Source organism: Uloborus diversus, chromosome 1 (genome assembly GCF_026930045.1).
Source record: "Uloborus diversus isolate 005 chromosome 1, Udiv.v.3.1, whole genome shotgun sequence".
Lineage (NCBI taxonomy): Eukaryota > Metazoa > Arthropoda > Arachnida > Araneae > Uloboridae > Uloborus > Uloborus diversus.
Window position 1 is genome coordinate 271266297 of NC_072731.1, and position 20944 is coordinate 271287240.

A 20944-nucleotide genomic window follows, 5' to 3' on the forward strand; every position below is an offset into this window, starting at 1 on the left:
AAACTTTTTGATGATTGGTTGAAAAAACTCCAAAACGGGAGAAAATCGTAAAAAACAGGAAATCGGGAGATGGAAGCGAAAAACGTTAGTCTCCCGTTAAAAACAGGAGAGTCGGCAAGTATGTGCTTGTAATATTCGGAGTCATCGAACAAATGACAAGAATCTCGACTATGATGGTTTTGAACGTCTTATCCTGCCCTCGCAAGCATGTGTGTCAAAAGCATTTCACACTTTAAATGTTCATGGGGGAAGAATTTCACACATCTCACTCACCACCATCAGAGGGTTCATAAAAAGAGGTGACACACAGATTGAAACAGGGAATGACCGATGATCATTGGCTAGCTCGCATGCTTCGTCCAAAGTGCTCGGGATGAGGTTATCGTGTGCTCGAGAAGTTTTAATTGCCAACATGAACATAGATTTTGCACAAAATACAGCTTGAAAAAAAAGAAAGTGTCTTTAGCTGGTCTGGTGAGGTGAAAAAGTTATTTTCAAAAAAAGTGCAATCCACGTGAGTCTTTTCCACCTCGCAAAGAATCCAAACAATTGGAATGACATTGTTAGGGTTGATTGGGGTAAGTGGTTCACTGGGATAAGTTGTTTAAAACCCTAAAACTGAAATATGGATAAAGTTTTCAAATGTTTTTGCACTGATCAAGTTAATTTTCATCACAGTGATTGGTTTTGCATATATTTGAGCTTCGTGGATTTCTTTCTAGGTCATAGCACTTAATAAAAAAAAAATAATTTTTCTTTTTACACAAGCATCATTTTTAAAAAAGTGTTTTCATTATTTTTTTTATAATTATTATTTTTTCACATATAGTTTAAATTGTAAGTCAGTTGGAAGTGGATGTCACAAATTAAAAAATACTGTTGAATATGTCTCCTCCCAAGGTAAGAAAATTGTATTCACAGTAAAGTATATATAGTTTCGTTGACTGAAAATATTTCCTTCATTTGCATTTCACTCCAGCTTTCTTTACTACTAATTGTGTTTTGAAGTTGTTTAATGTTGGGTTTGGCGCTTATGGCTCATACATTTAAAAAAAAATTTCCTTTCTTGAAAATACGGTATATTCAGTGAAAACCGGCGGAAACTATCCATTTCATTATTGTAAAAAATAAAATATTTTGCTATTGGCCTTTATTTTTCCAGTTCAGAAAGATAATTCTTAAATGACAGATACCCTTAACATTCGGAGTCGTCGAACAAATGACAAGAATCTGACAGGTGCTTAGTTCTCCAATGGTTTTGGACGTCTTATCACACCCCGGCCAGCCTGTTTCAAAAGCATTTCAAACTTTAAATTTTCATGGGGAAGAATTTCACGCATCTCACTCATGGCCCAGGACCATCAGATAGTTTACAAAAAGAGGCGACACACAGATTTAAACAGGGAATGACCGATGATCATTGGTTAGCTTGCATGCTTCGTTCAGAGTGCTCGGGATGAGGTCATCGTGTGCTCGAGAAGAGTTTTAGTTTTAATTGCCAACATGAACATCAATTTTGCACAAAATACAGCTTGAAAAAAAAAGAAAGTAGCCCCATTTCCCGAAAGGTCTTTAGCTAGTCCGGTGAGATGAACCAGTTTTTTTAAAAAAAAGTGCGATCCACGTAAGTCTTTTCCACCTCGCTCACTCCCGGATAATACGAGTCAGATCTGTTGCACTCTTTGGCATCTTCTCTATTTTGAATGGTGACACTATTGTAAATAAATTGCACTTCGGTTCACGTTGAACTGTTTTTCTCCCCGAGTAGTATTTCCCGTCCTATGCCTGAAATCAGTTTTCTATCATTTTGTGAGTTTCTGCCACAAATGGGGCAGTGGACTAAACTACCTTGGCAGAAACGTCCCGACCCTGAAAAGGGCTATCCCTGAAATGAAATGAAAGGGGAGGAGTTTGACTGAACAGAGCACAGCGACCAGAAATCTATCGATAAGCAGTCAAGCAGACAAGTGGCTCGGAAACCTGCACTACATGCTTGAGCCGAAAACAAACGTCGGCTGGTCTCAATTTCTTGGACAAACGAGCTATCCAGGAAATAACGCCAGTGACGTCACTTTTTGGAAAATTTCAGTGGTTCAATAAAATGAGAGTTCTGTCAACAGTAAATTCTTGGTTATTGAATGATTTAAAATGCTTCCACAGGCAAAAAATGAAATAAATTCAGACATATCACAAACTACCCATGATTTAAGTATGACAAAAATAACGAAAGAAATTCCTGAAAAATAAAATAAAGTGAGCAGATGAAAGATTGCAAAGGATAAAATAGCTTTTAATCTTTCAGAAAGTAAGCACACCGTTTTCGGCCAGGCACAAAAAGGTAAATAAATGAGACTTTTAAAAACATTTCTGCATGGACATCACAGATACGATGGTTCAAAGGCAGAAAAAAAAAACTAAATTTTCAATCTCACCTCTTGCAGAGTTCTCCGATGATGACATCGCAGTCTCCGAGGAGCTCTACGTCGAAGGTCAGGTGCTTCAGGGGCTCTCTGTTGATCAGGATCTGTGGCACATTGGTGGGGATGGAGCCTGCACACGACACACAAGACAGTCAGAACAGTCTTCTCACTCAATTTCAGACACAAAATGAAGTACAGTGAACCCTCGTTTATCGCGGATAATTCGTTCCAGACTTGACCGCGATAACTGAATTTCCGCGAAGTCTGAACCTTAACTAAGTCTGAAACTCACTTACGGCAATTTAAATAGTTCTTTATCATAGTTAGAGCCCCCTGGACATGAAACTTAGCCACCATTACATTTGCATTACTTAAAAAAATTCACAAAATATGAGAAAATGAGATATGTTAGACATAATAGGTATCACATTGTTAATTATTGGGAAATAAACTACAAACACACACACGCAGTTCTAGTTCTTACACACTACTACTAATCTATGAAAAACCTCAACTTGTTCGATGATGAATCAATTGCCCGTTAGTGACCGTAGATACCCCCGTCTTCCTCTACATTTACGTGTACAACTTAAAAAGCTAGTACATTGTTGAACACCATTTACAGATGTATGTATCCCCTAGTAATAATACAGTGATTTATACTTTCCAGTAAGTGCTTAACGGTTAAAATGGGATAGCGATTCCATACACTTTCTTCGGCGATTTCATACCTCCACTCTCTCAACTAGTACAACTAGCCCCTCAGACCTTACTTAAAAGCTTACCTTACTAAAAGACATATACTCTTTGTTATTCTTTTGTAAAAAAAATTTTACACGAGCGCATAAAAAAAGGCTATTTACTATATTTGAAGAAAAATAAATAACTAGAAAAAACCGCGATGTAGTGAAGCCGCGAAAGTCGAAGATCGAAGTAGCGAGGGACGACTGTAGTTTTGAAGGAGTAAAATGGGAGATTTTGAAGGAGTACTAATGGGATGTCCTTAAATGATTTTTTTTCATCATATTTGACCCCCTTCCCCTTCATCACAAAGTGTCACCCTTCACCTAACTCCTCTTGTCACATGTCATATTTTTAATAAATATGTTGTTATAATAACTGATGTCACTTTTTGTCACCCTCTCTTTTCCACTTGTCAGTGTCATGAGCCCGTCTCTCCCTCAAGGCATGACATCCCTTGTGGACGACCCTTTTTACTACATCATAACTGCAACTTACTAAACAATTGTATGTAAAACAAAACATTAAATAATATTTGTTTCTATCTGTTTCAAATGAGAGTAGAAACCTTTCTATAAAAATCTTTTATTTAACATGAACACCACTTGCATCTTGCAAGATAAAAGGCAACACGGTGAAAATCAAAACATGTTGCTGAAAACCAACAGTTGGAAAAGCAGTTACATGTGTACATGCAGTTACAAGTGCAGTTACTTGTTGTTGCACATGTGTGCCAACACCTGATTGGTCAACGGTCAGAAGCTAATTTAAATATCAATGGACCAATCACATGTTGGCTACAGTTAAGATACAGAAAAATTAATTTTATATATTAATACTTAATCTAATTTTATGTTAATTTTAATAGGTAATTTAATGTTTTATCTTATTTATTTTTCAACATGAAAGAACACTATGAGGGGGGATTTTTACATTTCCCCCTCATTCAGATAGATTTGTCTCATCTGGACCTTTGAAAATTCCATGCAATCTGTGGTTGGCCAGTAGTAAAGACTTTTATAGACAGCCACACTCCTACCACCGAACCCCCGTAATCTCACTTCTTATATCATAACTTTTTCCATGATCAGAAACAGAAAAACATGGAGTGGACGCACACTCGTGGCGTCATCTACCGGGACTTGCAGTAACCAACCGAGAAATTTACACCTACGCATTCATGGAGTTTGTTTGGAGGACAAGACTAAGTTAGATCGAACACGAGAGAGAGAGTGGGTACTCACTGGGTATCATGGCGACGGGTCGCACCTTGAGCGAGGAGCCCATGACGAGCAGCAGGTCGCAGACGTCCTTGTCCTTGGCCAGGGCCTCGTGGAAGGCGTCCGAGAGCCCCTCCCCGAAGAACACGATGTCCGGCTTCATGATGCCCGTCTCGGGGGGACAGGACGGGCAGTACGGGATCCTCTGCAAAGAAACGACTCGTTAACGACCGATACACATAAATGCTTGCCGACCTTTGAAGAACGAGGAGATTCCACACTAGAGGTGATTCACCAGCAACTTCACAACAAAACAAACAGTGCCTTTGCGCACAGTGCCAGTGGACAATTGCGGACAGTGCCTTTGGCGCTCTTTAGTGTTGAATTTACGGCTAATTCATGTTGAACTATAGTCGAGATTTTCTTAATGTTTTGCTATGACGTTTGTAATTTATGTTTTATAATTTGTAAGTTTTTTAACTTTACTTTATTTTGCTTACTGTTATGTATGTGTATTTTGTTTTGTTAATAAATCTTATCTTAGAAAAAAAGTATTAAATTAAGCATTTAAATAACATGAATACTAAATTTAAAGTGAAATGGGGATTTATCGCAGATGTAAGTCTATTGGTAGCAGTGAAAAAATATACTGTAAAGGAATAACCAAATAATGAGTAAATTTGCTTCAAGTTTCATACTTCAATAGTCTCTACCAAAAAAATGGATACAAAAATTTCAATTACTAATGTAAAAAACCCCCAATATTTTATGAAAATAAAGTATAAAATAAGTAGGTATGGCGTAGGACACATCAAAATAACATCAAACTTTCAAAATAATCGAAATATTTTCAAGATGCAAAAGGATTGAAATCTGCTGCAGTTTTCGGCAAAGCACGTACTTCGTTGAACATGCAATGTGGAAAGCTTCTCAAAAATTAATTTTCAGTAAATAAGTTAGAAATTGGCAAAATTCTTATTCCCTGACGTTGGTGGATGACTAGAAAAGTGGCCCCACCTGTTGAGAAGAGAGTGAAACTTTCATGACTGACTGAAAAAACTGCAAAAACAGGAGAAAATCATAAAAAAACAGGAAATCTGAAGATGGAATCAAAAAACGGCAGTCTCCCGTTAGAAACAGTACAGTTGGCAAGTATGAATTTCTCTCAAGTTTTCAATTTATCTCTATTAATCTAAAAAATGGCTGACCTGACTGAAGATGTCTTCTTTGATGACAGAAGAGTCCACCTTGTGCCTGCAGATGGTGCATGTGGCTGTTGCGAAGGAACCTGGAAACGGACAATTTTTAAAACTTTAGTAATACATATCACTTGTCATCAATGAGTGTTCTACAGTATTGGTCCCAGAAACGTTTGCTTTTTAAAATATTTTACGTAACAAATGGCCAACCACTGGATTGAATCAACACTTCCTCATTTCAGTTGTGATTCGAAAAGGAATTCCCTGAAATCTCGGTCATCAGAAATTTTGAATAAAAGCTTGCTGAATCGCAAATTCTTAAAACGTATTCATTGAAAATAGGATCCAACTCTTGAAAACATGGGCGCCCGTAAGCAAAGTTTTAAGGGGGGGGGGGAAGCTTGAGACCCCACTTAAAGAATTTGAAGACTTTTGAAGATTTCAAATTCTCGAGTATTCAAGGCTCCCCCCCCGAGGCATATGAAACATGATTATGAGCTTATATCTCATATTTAACCACTTAAAACAAGTGGTATAAAAGAAACTGATTTTTTTTCACCACAGACAATGAATATACTACAGATATTACACGAGATGGTTTGTGCAAGAAAAATGCAGCATAGGGGTTTGATGTTAGATAAGCGTAATCATAGCCAACCAAAGAAAAGACAGATCTGCGATGAGCATTAGAAATGAAATGCCCCGAGATACTTGATTGCCATTGTGTAAATGAACCAGCCACTTTTGGAAAATAAGTGCAGTCGATAAATAAGACAAATAGATATACACATTTTAGAGGATGATAAATTGATAAATAATGAATGTAAGATGCGGCAGACGAGGAGGAGAAAGAGGGTTCTCAGAACAGTTTGAGTAAGCAATCCCCTTATTATGGATTTTTTCCAAAAAAAATCATAATTTTTCTAAAAAAATCTTCATAATGAAAAAAGGGGCCAAAACAAAGATTTTATAACTCAAGTTGTAAATTACTTTTTATAATTTCCATACGTCCTTGTAATGTATTGTATTAACTATTAAAATTTAGCTTATTTCAATAACTTTTTAGCAATAACATAGAATATTTCCGTTATATAGATATCTATTTATCATTAGTATTACGTTTGAAGACAAATGTTAGCAATTTAGAAAGGTCCTCGCTTAATCAAATACCCCGCTTTATCGAATAACATTTCTTGAAACCGACAATATTCGATGAAACGGGGCCGACAGTATTTCAAAGAGAGAGGAAAACAGTGGGAAAAGGAAAACTGACCGTGGCATGTGATGACGTTCTTTATCCCTGCTGCATGCTCCAAGGTGTCAATGTTCTGGCTGTAGTTTCGCAGCAACCTGTTCTGTTTCTCCAGCAGCTGGATGAACTTGTGACTAGGCGAGGGAGAGAACTGACCCGGATAGATTTCCTGAAATCATCAGACATGAATTCAAGACAACAGCAAGTACAAGACAAAATTTGGAAATAGTGCAATAGAGTAACATATCACAGGTAGAACAAGTAGGTACTCGTACACAACCAGAATTTTTTTGCATGAAACAGAATCCAAAAAATCTGGTTGTTTTCAGGAAAAACACGACTACTTATTCCTGTCCATTCAGTCCATTTTTAATTCTAAGGCCCCCAAAGCAGAATACTTGACGATGCTCTGCAACGTAAAATCATTTGACCAAAATTGTTCTGCAAGTACTTCAAGCATTGTATACACAAGCAGCCAATGTGACCTTTTCCACAAATCGGGAGCCCTAAATCAAAATCGTTTCATATAGGAGTTTTTTTTTCTTCTTTTTTTTTTCAGCTCTTAAAATTTTACTGCTGCTATGCATCTCTGTGGAACCTAAACCAGTCGAGTTAGGGTAGCAAATAATAAAACACTTCAAAACTTTCTAAATAACTGAATTATTTTCAGGATGCAAAAGGATTGAAATCTCAAACAAGACACTTAATTTTCGGCGATAGACGTTGACATGTATCCAAAGCATACGTTTATGGAGGAAATTGCAGTGGATGAAGGTCGATTGAGGAAAATAAGGAAAGAGGGAACCCAAAACGCTAGAAAAATCGGAATCTTCTCAGATTTAAAATATGAAATTTCTGCAGAAGCTTTGCACAAATTCTGCAGGTTTCTTTAAGTTCAAAGTAAATCTTAAGTTCCTGCAGATGACTTATCGAATTCAACATTTTTTGCGAGTTTTCCGCCGAATTATTGCAATTTCCAAGAATTTTAGATTTTCTTGTAATTTAAAGAAATCTGCAGAATTTGTGAAAAAATTTATCTTGAGTTGGAAGATATTTGCAGAAAAACTGCAGTTTCTGCAGATTTTCCACAGAAGTTTCACAGAAATCTGCAAAATTTCTGCAGAAAATTTGTCTGAGTTTTTCTCTCGCATTTAAGCAGCATTGTTCTGCAGTCCAGACATCTGTTCTGCGACGTACGTAGCAAATTTAGAAGTATTCTGCTTTGGGGTCTAAGGCAAAGCTAAGAAAAGAAGGTCTTTCGTTGGAAACAGCTTTAAAATCTCGTACATTTAAATATCCATTTCTTAAAAAAGAAAAAACTATTTCACTATAACTTTGCATCAGGGTTGCCACTTAGTCCCGAGAGGAAAATTCCCTGTGTTTTCCCTGTACAAGTGTGCAGCATTAAAAATGAGTGAAAACTTATATTTGTATAAAAAAATTAATATCCTGATAGTTTCATCATTGGAAAAAAATAAATACATATAGTAAAGGAAATGAAAAAGTATTTATTAAAATTGAAATAACAGCATAGTGTCTGAATATTTATATTTAACTTTCGATGAAAAAAAGGGCCCTTATTACTTAGTCATTTATTACTTACATACTTAACCATTTATTACCTGACCATAAAAAGAAAAAAAAAATGAATTAAATAAGCAGAAAAATAAATACTGATGACTAATCTCATGTTCCCCAAATTAAATCAGCATGAAATTCAGGATGTATGTTAAACAAAACATTCAATAGTAATTGCTTTTATGATAGATATTTTAATATTTACACAAACAAAAATGAAAAGAAAAAAAAAACGTTGAATCAAATTTAAATTTTTTTATTTAATTCTATAAGCTTTTCTTATTTTCTTCTTGTTATTTTTAAAATGTTAATTTATTTTCTGATAGTTAATGTTTCAGCATTGACTTTTGAAACTTCAATATAAGAAAAAAAAAATTATTTCCCTGAATTTTCCAGGTTTAAGATTTTTTCAAAATTTCCTGGATTTTCCCTGTTTTTCAATGGATTTTAAAATTCCCTGCATTTTCCCCATTTTTTCAGGTTTCCCTGTGGCATGGCAACCCTGCTGCATGCATTTAGTTTTGTGTCACTTATACATGCATTAAAAAACCCCACAAAATAGGGGGTTTTCGTTTTTGTAAAAAAAAACGTCTGTTCTCTGGGGCGAAATTTTGAAGGAGAAAATTTTCGACTCTTATTATCACAAAGCACTGAAATTTATTGAAGGAAGCCAGTTGTTAATAATCTTGCCAAAAAGAATTAATATATATAATATAAAAGAGTTTTATTAAATCCTTTGAAGTAAAATTATTTTTTACTTTTATTTAATTTATTATTACTTATTTATCTACTTATGGGAGTTTCTGTATTTGGGCTATGATTTTTGCAGTTTTGATAAAATAAAAAATTTCCTGTACTTTCCAGGCTTTTAGGAAATTTCAAAAATCCAATGGATCTTTCTTGGTTATTTTGTTAAATTTCGAATCCCCTGTATTTTCAGCGATTTCTGTTATATGCAGTGCAGTGATTTCCGTTTACAGTATACTGCGACTCAAACAACAATCAGGAATATGCATTTTCGCAGTAAAAAGCAAATACCAATGGTTGTTTTTTCTAGAAAAATAGTAAATCAACCTCAGTTCTGTTTATTTACTTTTAAGGTTTTCTTCCATGGTACATACACTTGTTCTTTATTGATACTAAGTTCTGTTGTGCAAAAATACAAATATTTTTACTGTACTGCACATATTTTCACTGTTTAAAGAGAGCATTACGCATCAATACAGCTAACTTTTTGGGTAAGGACAGTTTTTACTCATTTTAGCCTTTTAGCGGCTAATCCACGATTTTTATTACCTGCGGCACTCGTGCCATCCAAGTCTGCGGATAATTGGGAGTTTACTGTACAGTTGACTTGCGTTACAGCGCAATTCATGCGAAACAGCTACAACGTGAGTTTTTCGCAAATACCGAATTTTAGAGCTAACCCCCAAAGCAGAATAGTACTAAATTTGCGACGTACATCGCAGAACAGATACCTGTGCTGCAGAACAATTCTGTTCAAATGGGAGAGGAAAACTGACAAATTTTCTGCAGAAATCCTGAAATTTTCAGTGAAATTTCCGCAGAAAATCTGCAGAAACCGCGGTGCCGAAAATCTGCAGAAACCGCAGTGCAGAAAATCTGCAGAAACCGCAGTGCAGAAAATCTGCAGAAACTGCGGTGCAGAAAATCTGCAGAAACTGCGGTGCAGAAAATCTGTAGAAATTGCAGATTTTCTACAAACATCTTCTAACTCAAGATATAATTCTGCAAATTTCTTAAAATTAGAAGAAAATGTAAAATTCTCTCAAATTACAATAAAATAACGATAATATCTTGCAAATAACGGTAATTTGGCGGAAAGCTCCCGATGTTGAAGTCCTTTCCTAATTGATCCACTGCAATTTCCGCCATACACTTACGTTTTGGAAACATGCCAACATTGCAACACGTCGATGGCCGGAAATTGAGTGTCTTGTTCGAGATTTCAATCCCTTTGCATCCAGAAAATATTTCAATTATTTAAAAAAATTTTAAGTGTTTTATTACATGCAACACAAACTCGACTCATTTTATTCATTATTTCAGTAATTTCTTTATTTAGTAACATTATTTTAATTGCTCCTTCCTGCCATGTAAAATTAACCAAATAAAAATGTGGTTTGACACCTAGGTTCGAATTTTCATAAAGTTTTGTATCTTTGCTCTTTCTATGGATTTTAGGAAGCATATAAACTATTTTTGGAGAATCTCAATCGGTTTAGATTTGACACCTGTTAGAGTTTTTTTCTATTTTATAGTTTTCGTGATCAACTGATTTTCCAAATTCAGTGCTCTTTAACTAGTCATTTGGTTGAAAGCTGCGATGTTTCCGGAAATATCTCATTTCCACAGAAATAAATAGCAACAGTTCACTTTAAAAAAATCCTATATGAAACGATTTTGATTTTTGGCACCCAATTTGTGGAAATGGCACGTTTTTTCGCATACAATGCTTGAAGTACTTGCAGAACAATTTTGGTAAAATGATTTTACGTTGCAGAACATCGTAAAGTATTCTGTTTTGGGGGAGCTAACTTAAAAGTTTTCGTCAAGGAATTGCTGGACACATCTTCAATACTGGCGAATAAATATCGGGTTGTTACAAATAATTACTCCACATTTTATACTCCAAATGCAAAAGTTAATTTGACAGTTTACATTTCTAAGCGTGCTGCTTGAGTTTAAGTTAGGGAAGAGAAAGTTTCTTGTAAGTAAGGAAAAAGTGAAGATCCTCGATATGCAGGAGGATATGGATATTAATCAGATGAGCTTCACATGAGCACCAACTATCATCATCTTCAGTTTTTTAGTTACAGTAATTATTATTACCATATCTACTGTAGAGTAGTGTAATAGTCACGGTTGGAAAATATCATAATATTTTCGAAAATATCCGATATTTTGATATCTATCCGATGTTTTCAATTTGCACAAATTAGTCTTAAAAATTAGTAAATGCATCCTCAAATAACTATTTTCTTGCATTACAATTACAATATGTAGACTTAAGATTAAGGTTTCTTTTATTATTAATATCTAATATTTCATTTTACATTTCTATCCATTTTAATGGAGTTCATTTTAGCATTAGCTGTTTTACTCATTTTTTTTTTTCTGTTAGCTATTTTTTCAGTTATATAATTCAGAAATAAATAATATGCATTAGTCGTTTCAGTCATTAGACATTTTCTGAGACAATTTTAAATATTTTTTTTCTGAGCAATGTTTAATATTTAATTATTCACTTTTAATATAAATTTAAATTGTTATATTACTACTAATTTTAGGAATATAAAATAAAAGTAAAAAAGGAATATTATATTACTTTAGCTATTTTTAATAATTAATTAACTATAATACTATGATTAATGTATCTTTTGTATTGAAAATACCATAGTTGAAAAAATAAATATTGAAAATATCAAAATATCATGATATTTTCAAAATAAATATATGATATGTATCGTGATATATATCAACCAATATATATTGGCGAACCCTGGAATAGTGTAGCATTTTGCTATTATTATTGCATACTGTTCATAAAGTATTGCAATGGAACACTTTTCCATTGATCGATGATTTTGTACATCATAACAGCATTTCATATTAAGTTTTTTTTTTTAATGCAGTATAAATTCAGTTCTGTATGTGAAAAACATTGAAACATTGATACATTTAAGGAATGGTTTAAAGCAGTCAAAAGCTTATTTACAAGTGTCTAAAACAGTCGTTTATGTTAATCAAAAAGTTGTTTATGATTAACATAACCTTTTCTACAACTAGAAATTTCGACTAATGTGAGGGGTCTTGGAATGTATCCCTCGCATAAGTCGAGACTCGACAGTATACGCATACGCAATTAAAACACAACAAAAAAATATAAATGGGGCATTCCACGGTATTTTCGACATTTATGTAGAGTCCGTAACGTGTCCTTTTTCTGCCATGACTTTTTAATTTACCGTTTGATTTGCACATTATTTTAATTTGAGCTGGTGTGTTGGTAGGAAAAGATCAAAATAAATATGAAAATCAAACGGTAAATTAAAAAGTTATGGCAAAAAAGGTCACGTTACGGACTCAATATAAATGTCAAAAATACCGTGGAATGCCCCAAATACATATCATACCTGCCAACCTCCGAGAAAAAAAATCCGGAAGCTTTTTTTATTTTTATCCACAAGATTTTAACGCGAAATAAAATCAAACAGGACACCTACCCTCTTTACATTTAACAATACATTAGTTATGAATTTCATATCAATTGAACTTACTTTCGTTTAGTAAATATTACTTTTATTGCTTTCTTTAAAAGTTTGGAAATAACATTTGGTACTCATTTTAAAAAAAAGAACGAAGCAAAAACAGCTCGAACTGAGAGAACGAGAAGATAATCGGCGCCGAAATTGTGCCCCTAGTTGCCAGGCGCGACGCTCGCTTTGATTGGATCCCGATGAAGTCGTGCGCTGTATCACTCCGTGACGTCATAATCTTGCCTCGCTTCTTCTCGTGCCATTCTCCTACGGCAACCTTTCCTCGGCTACTTGGCCTAAAACGCTTTGCCGCGTTCCACAAAAGAATCGTTAGCGCCAAAATTGGCGAGATACTATTTTTTCCCTACAAAACGTGAAAAATCCGGAAGATTTTGCTCATAACCGGAAAAGGACATAATAAAATAATAGTTTAACTAAAAAAAACACGCTTTCGTAGCAAAATGAACTAAAAAGTGAAAAATAATCTTTGGATGATAGTAGTTGACCAATCACTTAATTTCAATGTAATACAAAACAGCGTGGGGGGCTGTCTATTTACATTTTTGCTTGGACAACAAATGGAAGAAATTCATAACTGATAAGAAGCCCCCCACGCTTTTTTATATTACATTGAAATTAAGCGATTGGTCAACTACTATCATCCAAAGATCATTTTTCACTTTTTAGTTCATTTTGCTACGAAAGCGTGTTTTTTTAGTTTCTTAAACTATTATTTTATTTTCTTCTTTTTAGTTTAACTTGTTTTACGAAAAAATATTCATTTCAACATTATTCAAAATCTTTTATATTCATAAAATTTGCCCAAAAAAAGCTAATCCATCTCAGTCATCGATGTATGTGTGCGGAAATCATATCTTCATTAATTTTATTTTTCTGTTTTTTAGTCTTATGTTGGAGAATTATCAGGTGAGGAAACTATTCATAAAACGAGTGCAAGGTAATACCTTAAAGTTAAGACAAGGGCACCCCGATGGGAAGCCACTGTGAGTCATCGATGTATGTTTGTGGAAATCATATTTATATTTGAAAATTTGAGATTCATTTGAATAAAAGTTTTGTTCAACAATGGTCTGATCAGCAATGAATTTCCAATGGAAGGCTCACCTAAATTTCGGCACGAAATTAGTTAAAAGCAATTATATTTCATGTTCTAATTACCTCGGAACATTGGAACAAATTTTGTCGGATGCAGAAAAATGAAAGGTTTTTGTAGATATTTTTAAATAATTTTTGCGAGCATTTTTTGATGTATTTTATTAAATTTTTCCTTTTTCACATTGTTGGATTTATGCCAAAATATTGATTAAAATGGGAGGAAACTAGCAATTAAAAGGGTTAATTAATTAATTTGATTATAGAACATTGCATTGTCATGGGGTCTGAGGCCAAATTTCAAAAGAATCCGATCGCAGGAAGTGGGCGAAATTTGAGCTGCAAGATTCCGTTACAAGATACATACATACATACATACATACATACAGGTGAAGCTAATAAAAGCGTGTTAAAAATCCGTAAAACTTCCGGGAAATCCGGAAGGCTCGGCAGGTATGACATATTATAAAACACAAAAATTGAAAAACGATTCGTGAAACGCAAGTTTCGATACACCGTAATGACTTTTACCTTTGCGAACTTGAAGAAGGGCCTGGGGTCCCTGCGGAAGTAGTGGATGTCGAACATGGCCTGGGGGTCCGGAAGGTCCGGGTAGTCCTTGCTCAGGCGGGCGTAGATCCCGTCCCTCGACCTGAAGTCCGGGATGCCGCAGGACACGGACACCTGTGTTGAGGACATCCCATTATTGGTACATTCAAATATGCAACATTTTCCCTATCAGAAAAGGATGCTTTTTGAAGAAAAACAGATCATTACGATCTGTTATTTTACACCAGGGTTTAAAAAAAAAACAGTTCACCCGGGTTTTTCGAGTTTTTGATGAAAAACCCGGGTGTTTTCAAGCGGGGCTCAAAAATTATATTGCCCGACATGCCCGGGCATGTAAAATTTCCGATTGGGCAAGAATCTTTTACCCTTACATACTCAACTGGGCATGTAATTATTACAATTTTTTAATTGAGTATTGGTAATTTTAATATAGCCACTTATCTACTATTTCAGGGTTCATACTCAACTTTGAAAATCAAAAGTAAGGAGTTTTTAAGGAGTTTCGCAGGAGTTCATTTTATTTTTTAAGGACTAGTTTCCTGTTTAAAGATGTATTTTTTAAAACTTATTTCAGAAAAAATATGTACAACTCTAATATTATTTATTTTTGTTTTCATACAAAACATTGAACGCACAAACATACTACATAAATTTATAGTAAAATATGCATTTACTGCATTTTCTTTGACGTCAGCAGTCTCGGAATCAAATTCAAATAAAAGGGGGGGGGGAGGTAAATAAAAGAATTTATAGAAGCAAAAAAAAAAAAAAAAAACTTGAAAATGGTACTTTAAAAAATCTACAAGATGTTATTTTACAAATAGCTATCTACATAATCGACATAAATTTGAAAAAAAAATTCGGATGTGGGGAAGAAATTTGTCTAACGAAAAAATCGGATTTCCGGTATTAGCAGACGAATAAATAGCGGAATTTTGGTAAAATTAGGTACAACGTAATCACTCCTATCAGATTGGCGATAGAAAAACATCTTTAAGGCCATGTAGAATAAAAAAATAAGGAGTTTGTAAGGAGATAATAGCAAAAGTCAGGAGATTTAAGGGCCCTTATTTTATTTTCTTAAAAAGCAGGAGTTTATAAGGAGTTTGTAAGGAGCGTACGAACCCTGTATTTATTTAAACTCCTTTTTCAGTTTCATATTGAAATAATGTTTGATTCAGATGTAGAGCTGTTAAATTTGTTTTTTATGATTAATGATGTACAACAAATTTAAATATTTTTGTTACTATCAGGGTTTCCGCTACGGTCACATTTTTTGCAGAATGCGAAAACACCATCTCAATTGCAAAAACAAAGCAATGCATTTTTGCTGAAATAAAAAATTCATTTAAAATAAAAAAGAAAAAATGTATGATCCTAAAGAGAGGAAGCATGCATGGCCATGATCAACTAAATCTTTTTAAATCTTGGCTCAGATGATTAAACAGCTATTAAGTTCAACGAGATGTTGTCTTATCCAGCATTATGTCCCCCAGTAACTGCTTTATTAAGAGGAGGGACTGCACCGTTCTAAAGACCAATCATGTTGTTTTCTTTTTTTATTTTGCGTTTAAAAAAATTGCGTGTACTTATTTCTTCAAAGATGTCACAGATAAAATATGAGTTTTATTTTTAACTGAAGACGAAACACACTGAGGCATATGTAAATATATGAGAATGTGTAACATTTTAGCATTCTGCTAAAATTTTCCCCTCAATTTTAGCTTTTATGCTAATGAACTTTTGAACCCAGCATTAACCCTGGTTACTATGCAATAAAAAAACAGAGCATGTAAAATCTTTATTTGGGAATGTGTTTTCTAGACAAACATGTCCAGCAGGGCATGTAAATTATTAAAGATTTTTCTAGCCCTGTTTTCAAGAATCACACATTACAATCTTCATCTCTATTTATACAGAACGAATGTGCCTCGCTATACTTTCACTATTTGTAGATTTTAAATCATGCTTCTTTTCCTACTCAAATAGGTTGTAAAAACTACCAAAAAAAAAAAAAGACACACATTTGAAAACTGTTCGAAATAGTCTCAAAATTCATTGTTCTTGAACATGATTATTCAAAAAGGAAAATAGTATGACAAAGTAATACATGAGGAAATACACTACATAGCAATATATTTTTTGCAGTTTTTCTTGCGACCCGTGTTTGTCGTGTTTTGAGATAAAAGGGGCAACAGAAACCAAAAACATGGATAATACCTACTCATTATTTTTTAATGAATGAGATCAAGAAATAAAAATTTGAACCGTATTAAAATTAATTATTAAGTCACATTTAATCTTGATATAATATGAGAATGTCATAAATATTCAGGTACGATTAAAGTTTAGGGAATAATACAATGACAACCTTACTACCATTAAAAACAAGATTTTCTGATAAAGTTCAAAGCATTTTCCCCACAAAGCAAAAAAAGAAAACTATGAAATTGAGTGAAATAATTATTGTTTATAAATTTATTTTTTTTCAAATATTTTTTTTAAATTGTGAAATCCAAATACAGTTTTGATTTCTAACTCTTAACAAATTATCCAGAAAGAAAGATGCAATTTTTGGTTTTGGAAAACTCATCAATAGAAGTTATGATATTTAGTGTGTTTCTGAAGCAAAAAACCCACTTTATTGAGATAATGGGGTTTTTTAAGCGTACCCACATGGAAAAACTCAGGCTGGTTTATTTAGAAAAATGCTTCTTCTGTGCCTTATAGGAATGCGAATAGCATTCCAAATTTATCTACATTTAGTGTAATTATTACTCGAAACCATTCGGAGATCCATCGGAGACGCCGAAATTTAATAGCCGGAAAATAAATAATGGGTTCATTTCTAAATTTAAATTGAGAAATGATTCATTGCTTGCAGTTAATTAATAACATACTTGCCAACCTTTGTAGACAAAAAAAAGTGATTCCACTGGAGGTGATTCACCAGGGATATATTTCACAACAAAATTACTAAATTATGCTTCTAATACTAAATTTAAAGTGAAATGGGGACTTTTCGCAGATGTAAGCTCATTGGTAGCAGCGAGAAAAATAAAAAATACTGCAAACAAAAAACCAAATAATGAGTGAATTTCTTGAAGTTTCGAACATTACACAGTCCCTACCAAAAAGTCCCCCCCCCCCCAAAAAAATCAATATATAGTGAAAATAAAATATAAAATAAGTAGGTATAGGGTAGCACATGTTAAAATAACTTCAAACTTTCAAAATAATAGATATATTTTCAAGATGCAAAGGGATTGAGATCTGCTGCCATTTTCGGCAAAGCACCTGTTTTGTTGAGAATGCAGTGTGGAAAGCTTCCAAAAATAAATCTTTACTAAATGAGACATTAGTTGGAAAAAATTTTCCCTCCTGACATTGGTGGATGACTAGAAAAGAACGCCATCTATTGCAGGGTTGGCAAGTTTTTGCCGGGGGTGGAAAAAACCACGGTTTTTACCGCCCGGCAAAAATAGGTTTTTGCCAAAGTGGCAAAAATAGACTGTGTTAACAACTTACGGACAGTTTTTTTCCTTTTATATAAAAGTAAAAGCATGAAAAGATTTTGATAAAAGGCTTTGCCATTTTCTGTAGAGTGAGCTAGTATCACTAAAAAGTGGAGTGAATATAGAATGCACATTCGATCAGCTTTTCTTTCTTCTTTTTAAATTCTTCTCTTGGCTATCCATTTTCCCAGTAAGTGAGAGAAAAAAAAAATGCATTATTTCTTTAGTGAGTAATAGTTAATATTTTTCTATATTCAAGTAAATATTCTGTTATTAATTAAATAGCTTAAAAATCTTAGTGGGATCAAAAAAAAAAGTGATTAATTAAATATATGTATATATAAAATTAGAATTCAATCTTTTTATTAATTTACTAAGCTTAAGTAAGCATTCTTTGTTTTAGCATTGAAGGAATTGGCTCATTCGGAAAAAAATTGTTTCAGCAAACATTTAAAATCTTAAGTTTTGCATTTGTTTTTTATTTATTTTTCACCTTATAAATTAGAAGTAACATGGAGAGACATAACTAAAAATATTAAAAGTGCGTTACTTATATTATATTGATACTATTTCTTGATTAACACTATAATGCTACTCATTTGCAATTAGGTTTTTGCCGTTTTTTCCCATGGTTTTTTCCACTGTCCCGGCAAAAATTCCTTTTTGCCGGCAAAAAAACCCGACCCTGATCTATTGAGAAGAGAGTGAAACTTTTTGACGATAGAAAAAACTGCAAAAACGGGAAAAAAATAATGATAAAAGAAACGGGAAAAGTAAGGTTGGCAAGTATGTAAAAACCAATTCCGTTCTCCGAACGATTTCGGCTTTCCGAGGCAGTAGGCCTTCGCCGGTATCGAGGGGGGGGGGGGGGCATTGGTCGCACGCCCGCCAATCACGAATCAAAGAGATCACTCACCCCTGCGCCGGTGAGCACGATGATCCTGGTGCAGGTGTTGAGCAGGTGCACGACGTCATCCAGCGTGTTGATGTGCGCCAGTTTGGTCCGCTTGGGCTCGCTGAGCAGGTTGAGGATGAAGCGCCACAGCAGCCCGTCGTCCACGTTGTGGGGCACGAAGGCGCCCTTGGGGAGCAGCTCCCCCAGCACCAGGCGGGGGTCGGTGCCGCTGCTCATCTGACGCTGCACCCACGAGGAGGGGCCTGGAAGAAGAAGTCGACGTCAGTCTACATCTTAGACGACCTCGGTCGACCACGGGGGTCGACTGGTAACACACCCGAACCTGTTTTTATGCTGTTTCTTTTCGTGCAAATTTTTCTTTTGAGCGAATTGTTTCTGTGCGATACGTTAACACTTCGAGGTCTATGTTCGAGCATAACTCGGGTTGCCGTTTTTGGTGAAGGTAACTCGGGGCTCGTACTCAATTTCGGAAATTAAACGAAGGAGTTTTGAAGGAGTAAAATGAGATTTTGAAGCAGTACATACTAATGGGCTGTCCTTAAATGTTGTCGCAATTTTTTTTCAACATCTTTTACCCCTACAGGGCTCAAAAAAAAAGTTCTGAGAAGAACGATTTCTGAAATCTTCGGAAAATCTACACACAAAATAAGTACCTATTTGAAAAAAGCAGACAAAATCCTATAAAATTACTTTTTCCATTAAGATAGTTACATTTTTCAGCAAGCTACAAACTTCGAAACATTTGAAGTACCCAAATTTGAATTGGTGCCAAAATCTGTACGTGGCATTTTTAAAAACAACCGTTTGAGCTACGACCATTCATTTCAACGACATATAAGATTATATGTGACAAATTAAAAGCTTTCAAAAACTTTACGGCAGTACACTTTAAGTTAACATGTTATACTGTTAAAATTACAAAGTAAACTCATTGAAAGAAAAGGAATTAATTGAAAACAAGTTTTAAAGTTGCAAGTAAAACAATCTATTTTGTTTTTTGCATAAAAATAATCAAACAGAAGTTTAGTACAAATGCCAACATTAAAGATGTAAGAGTGCACAGTGCAGGGGAGAAAGAAGGTGGAAAAAAATGAAAAGTTTTTGCTTTTTTGGGTAGAATTTGACATTCGACGAAAAAAATATAGGAGTTAGTGAGAAAATATAGGAAATATAGGAGAATATCTGACAAATTGTGAAAATATAGGAATTATAGGAGATATAGGAGGACTATGAGCCCTGCCCCTACCCCCTTTGTCACAAAGTGTCAACTTCATCTTACTCCTCATGTCACTTGTCATTTTTATAAAAATATTGTTATAATAACTGCGTGATGTCACTTCTTGTCACAATTTCGTGAGCCCGTCTTCCCCTCAAGGGATGACATCCCTTGTGGCTGACCCATTTTACAATATTATAACTGCCATTTGCTACACAATTATGTTTTTAACACAATCACTTAATATAGTACATCTGCTTAAGTATCTTTAAATAATAATTACAGAAACAGACTTTTGCAGCTGAGAGTGTGGCGGAAGGACATGCAATAATCATAAAACTTGAAAAATAGTCAAGCCCCATTTAAGCATGGTTTACTTCAATTACGAAATGCCTTACTTATCTAATATTTTCACCCCCTCATCGCCCTTATACCTTCGCTCTTGTGACAAAGTTAAGTTGTCAATCAAAATGTTATAAGTTACTGTCATAGAGGAAGACTTTGTAGTCTTCAACTAAGAAAGAAGGAGTTTTGAAGGAGTTCAAACCAAAATGAAGGAATTTGAAAGGCCCTTCAAAAAAAAAATCCCAAATGAAGGAGTATTGGAGGGGTTTTGAAGGAGCGTACGAACACTGTAACTAAGCCGAAGAATCTCTTGGGGTCTAATATTTACTCTCGTAGCTATAAAAGTACGAGTTATATACGTTTCTAGCCTTATTAGGAGTTATCTAAGTCTACATCAAATGTGATAGAGTTGGGGTTTAAATTCGAGTTCATGCTTTGAAATGTACAATACAAAAGCAAATTTTATCGAATAACGTTTATTCAGAATTTAAACCTATTTTCAGATATTTGTGCAGATTTACGTAAATTTTTAATTCAGTCAATGTAAACTTTTATGGTTAAAATGATGTTTTCCTACGC

At 34.3% G+C, this 20944-nt stretch overlaps 1 protein-coding gene across 1 annotated transcript; it reads right to left on the reverse strand.

Annotated features, from left to right (window-relative positions):
• Positions 1 to 2432: 2432 nt before the first annotated feature.
• LOC129227579 (NAD-dependent protein deacetylase sirtuin-1-like) lies at positions 2433 to 19040 on the reverse strand (the record flags this gene model as incomplete). Its single annotated transcript, XM_054862167.1, is given in 6 exon segments — positions 2433 to 2550; positions 4406 to 4586; positions 5590 to 5669; positions 6854 to 7001; positions 14335 to 14487; positions 18805 to 19040. Coding segments are annotated over 6 exon segments (896 nt in total), but the record flags the coding sequence as incomplete, so codon positions are not given.
• Between the last annotated feature and the right edge of the window lie 1904 nt (positions 19041 to 20944).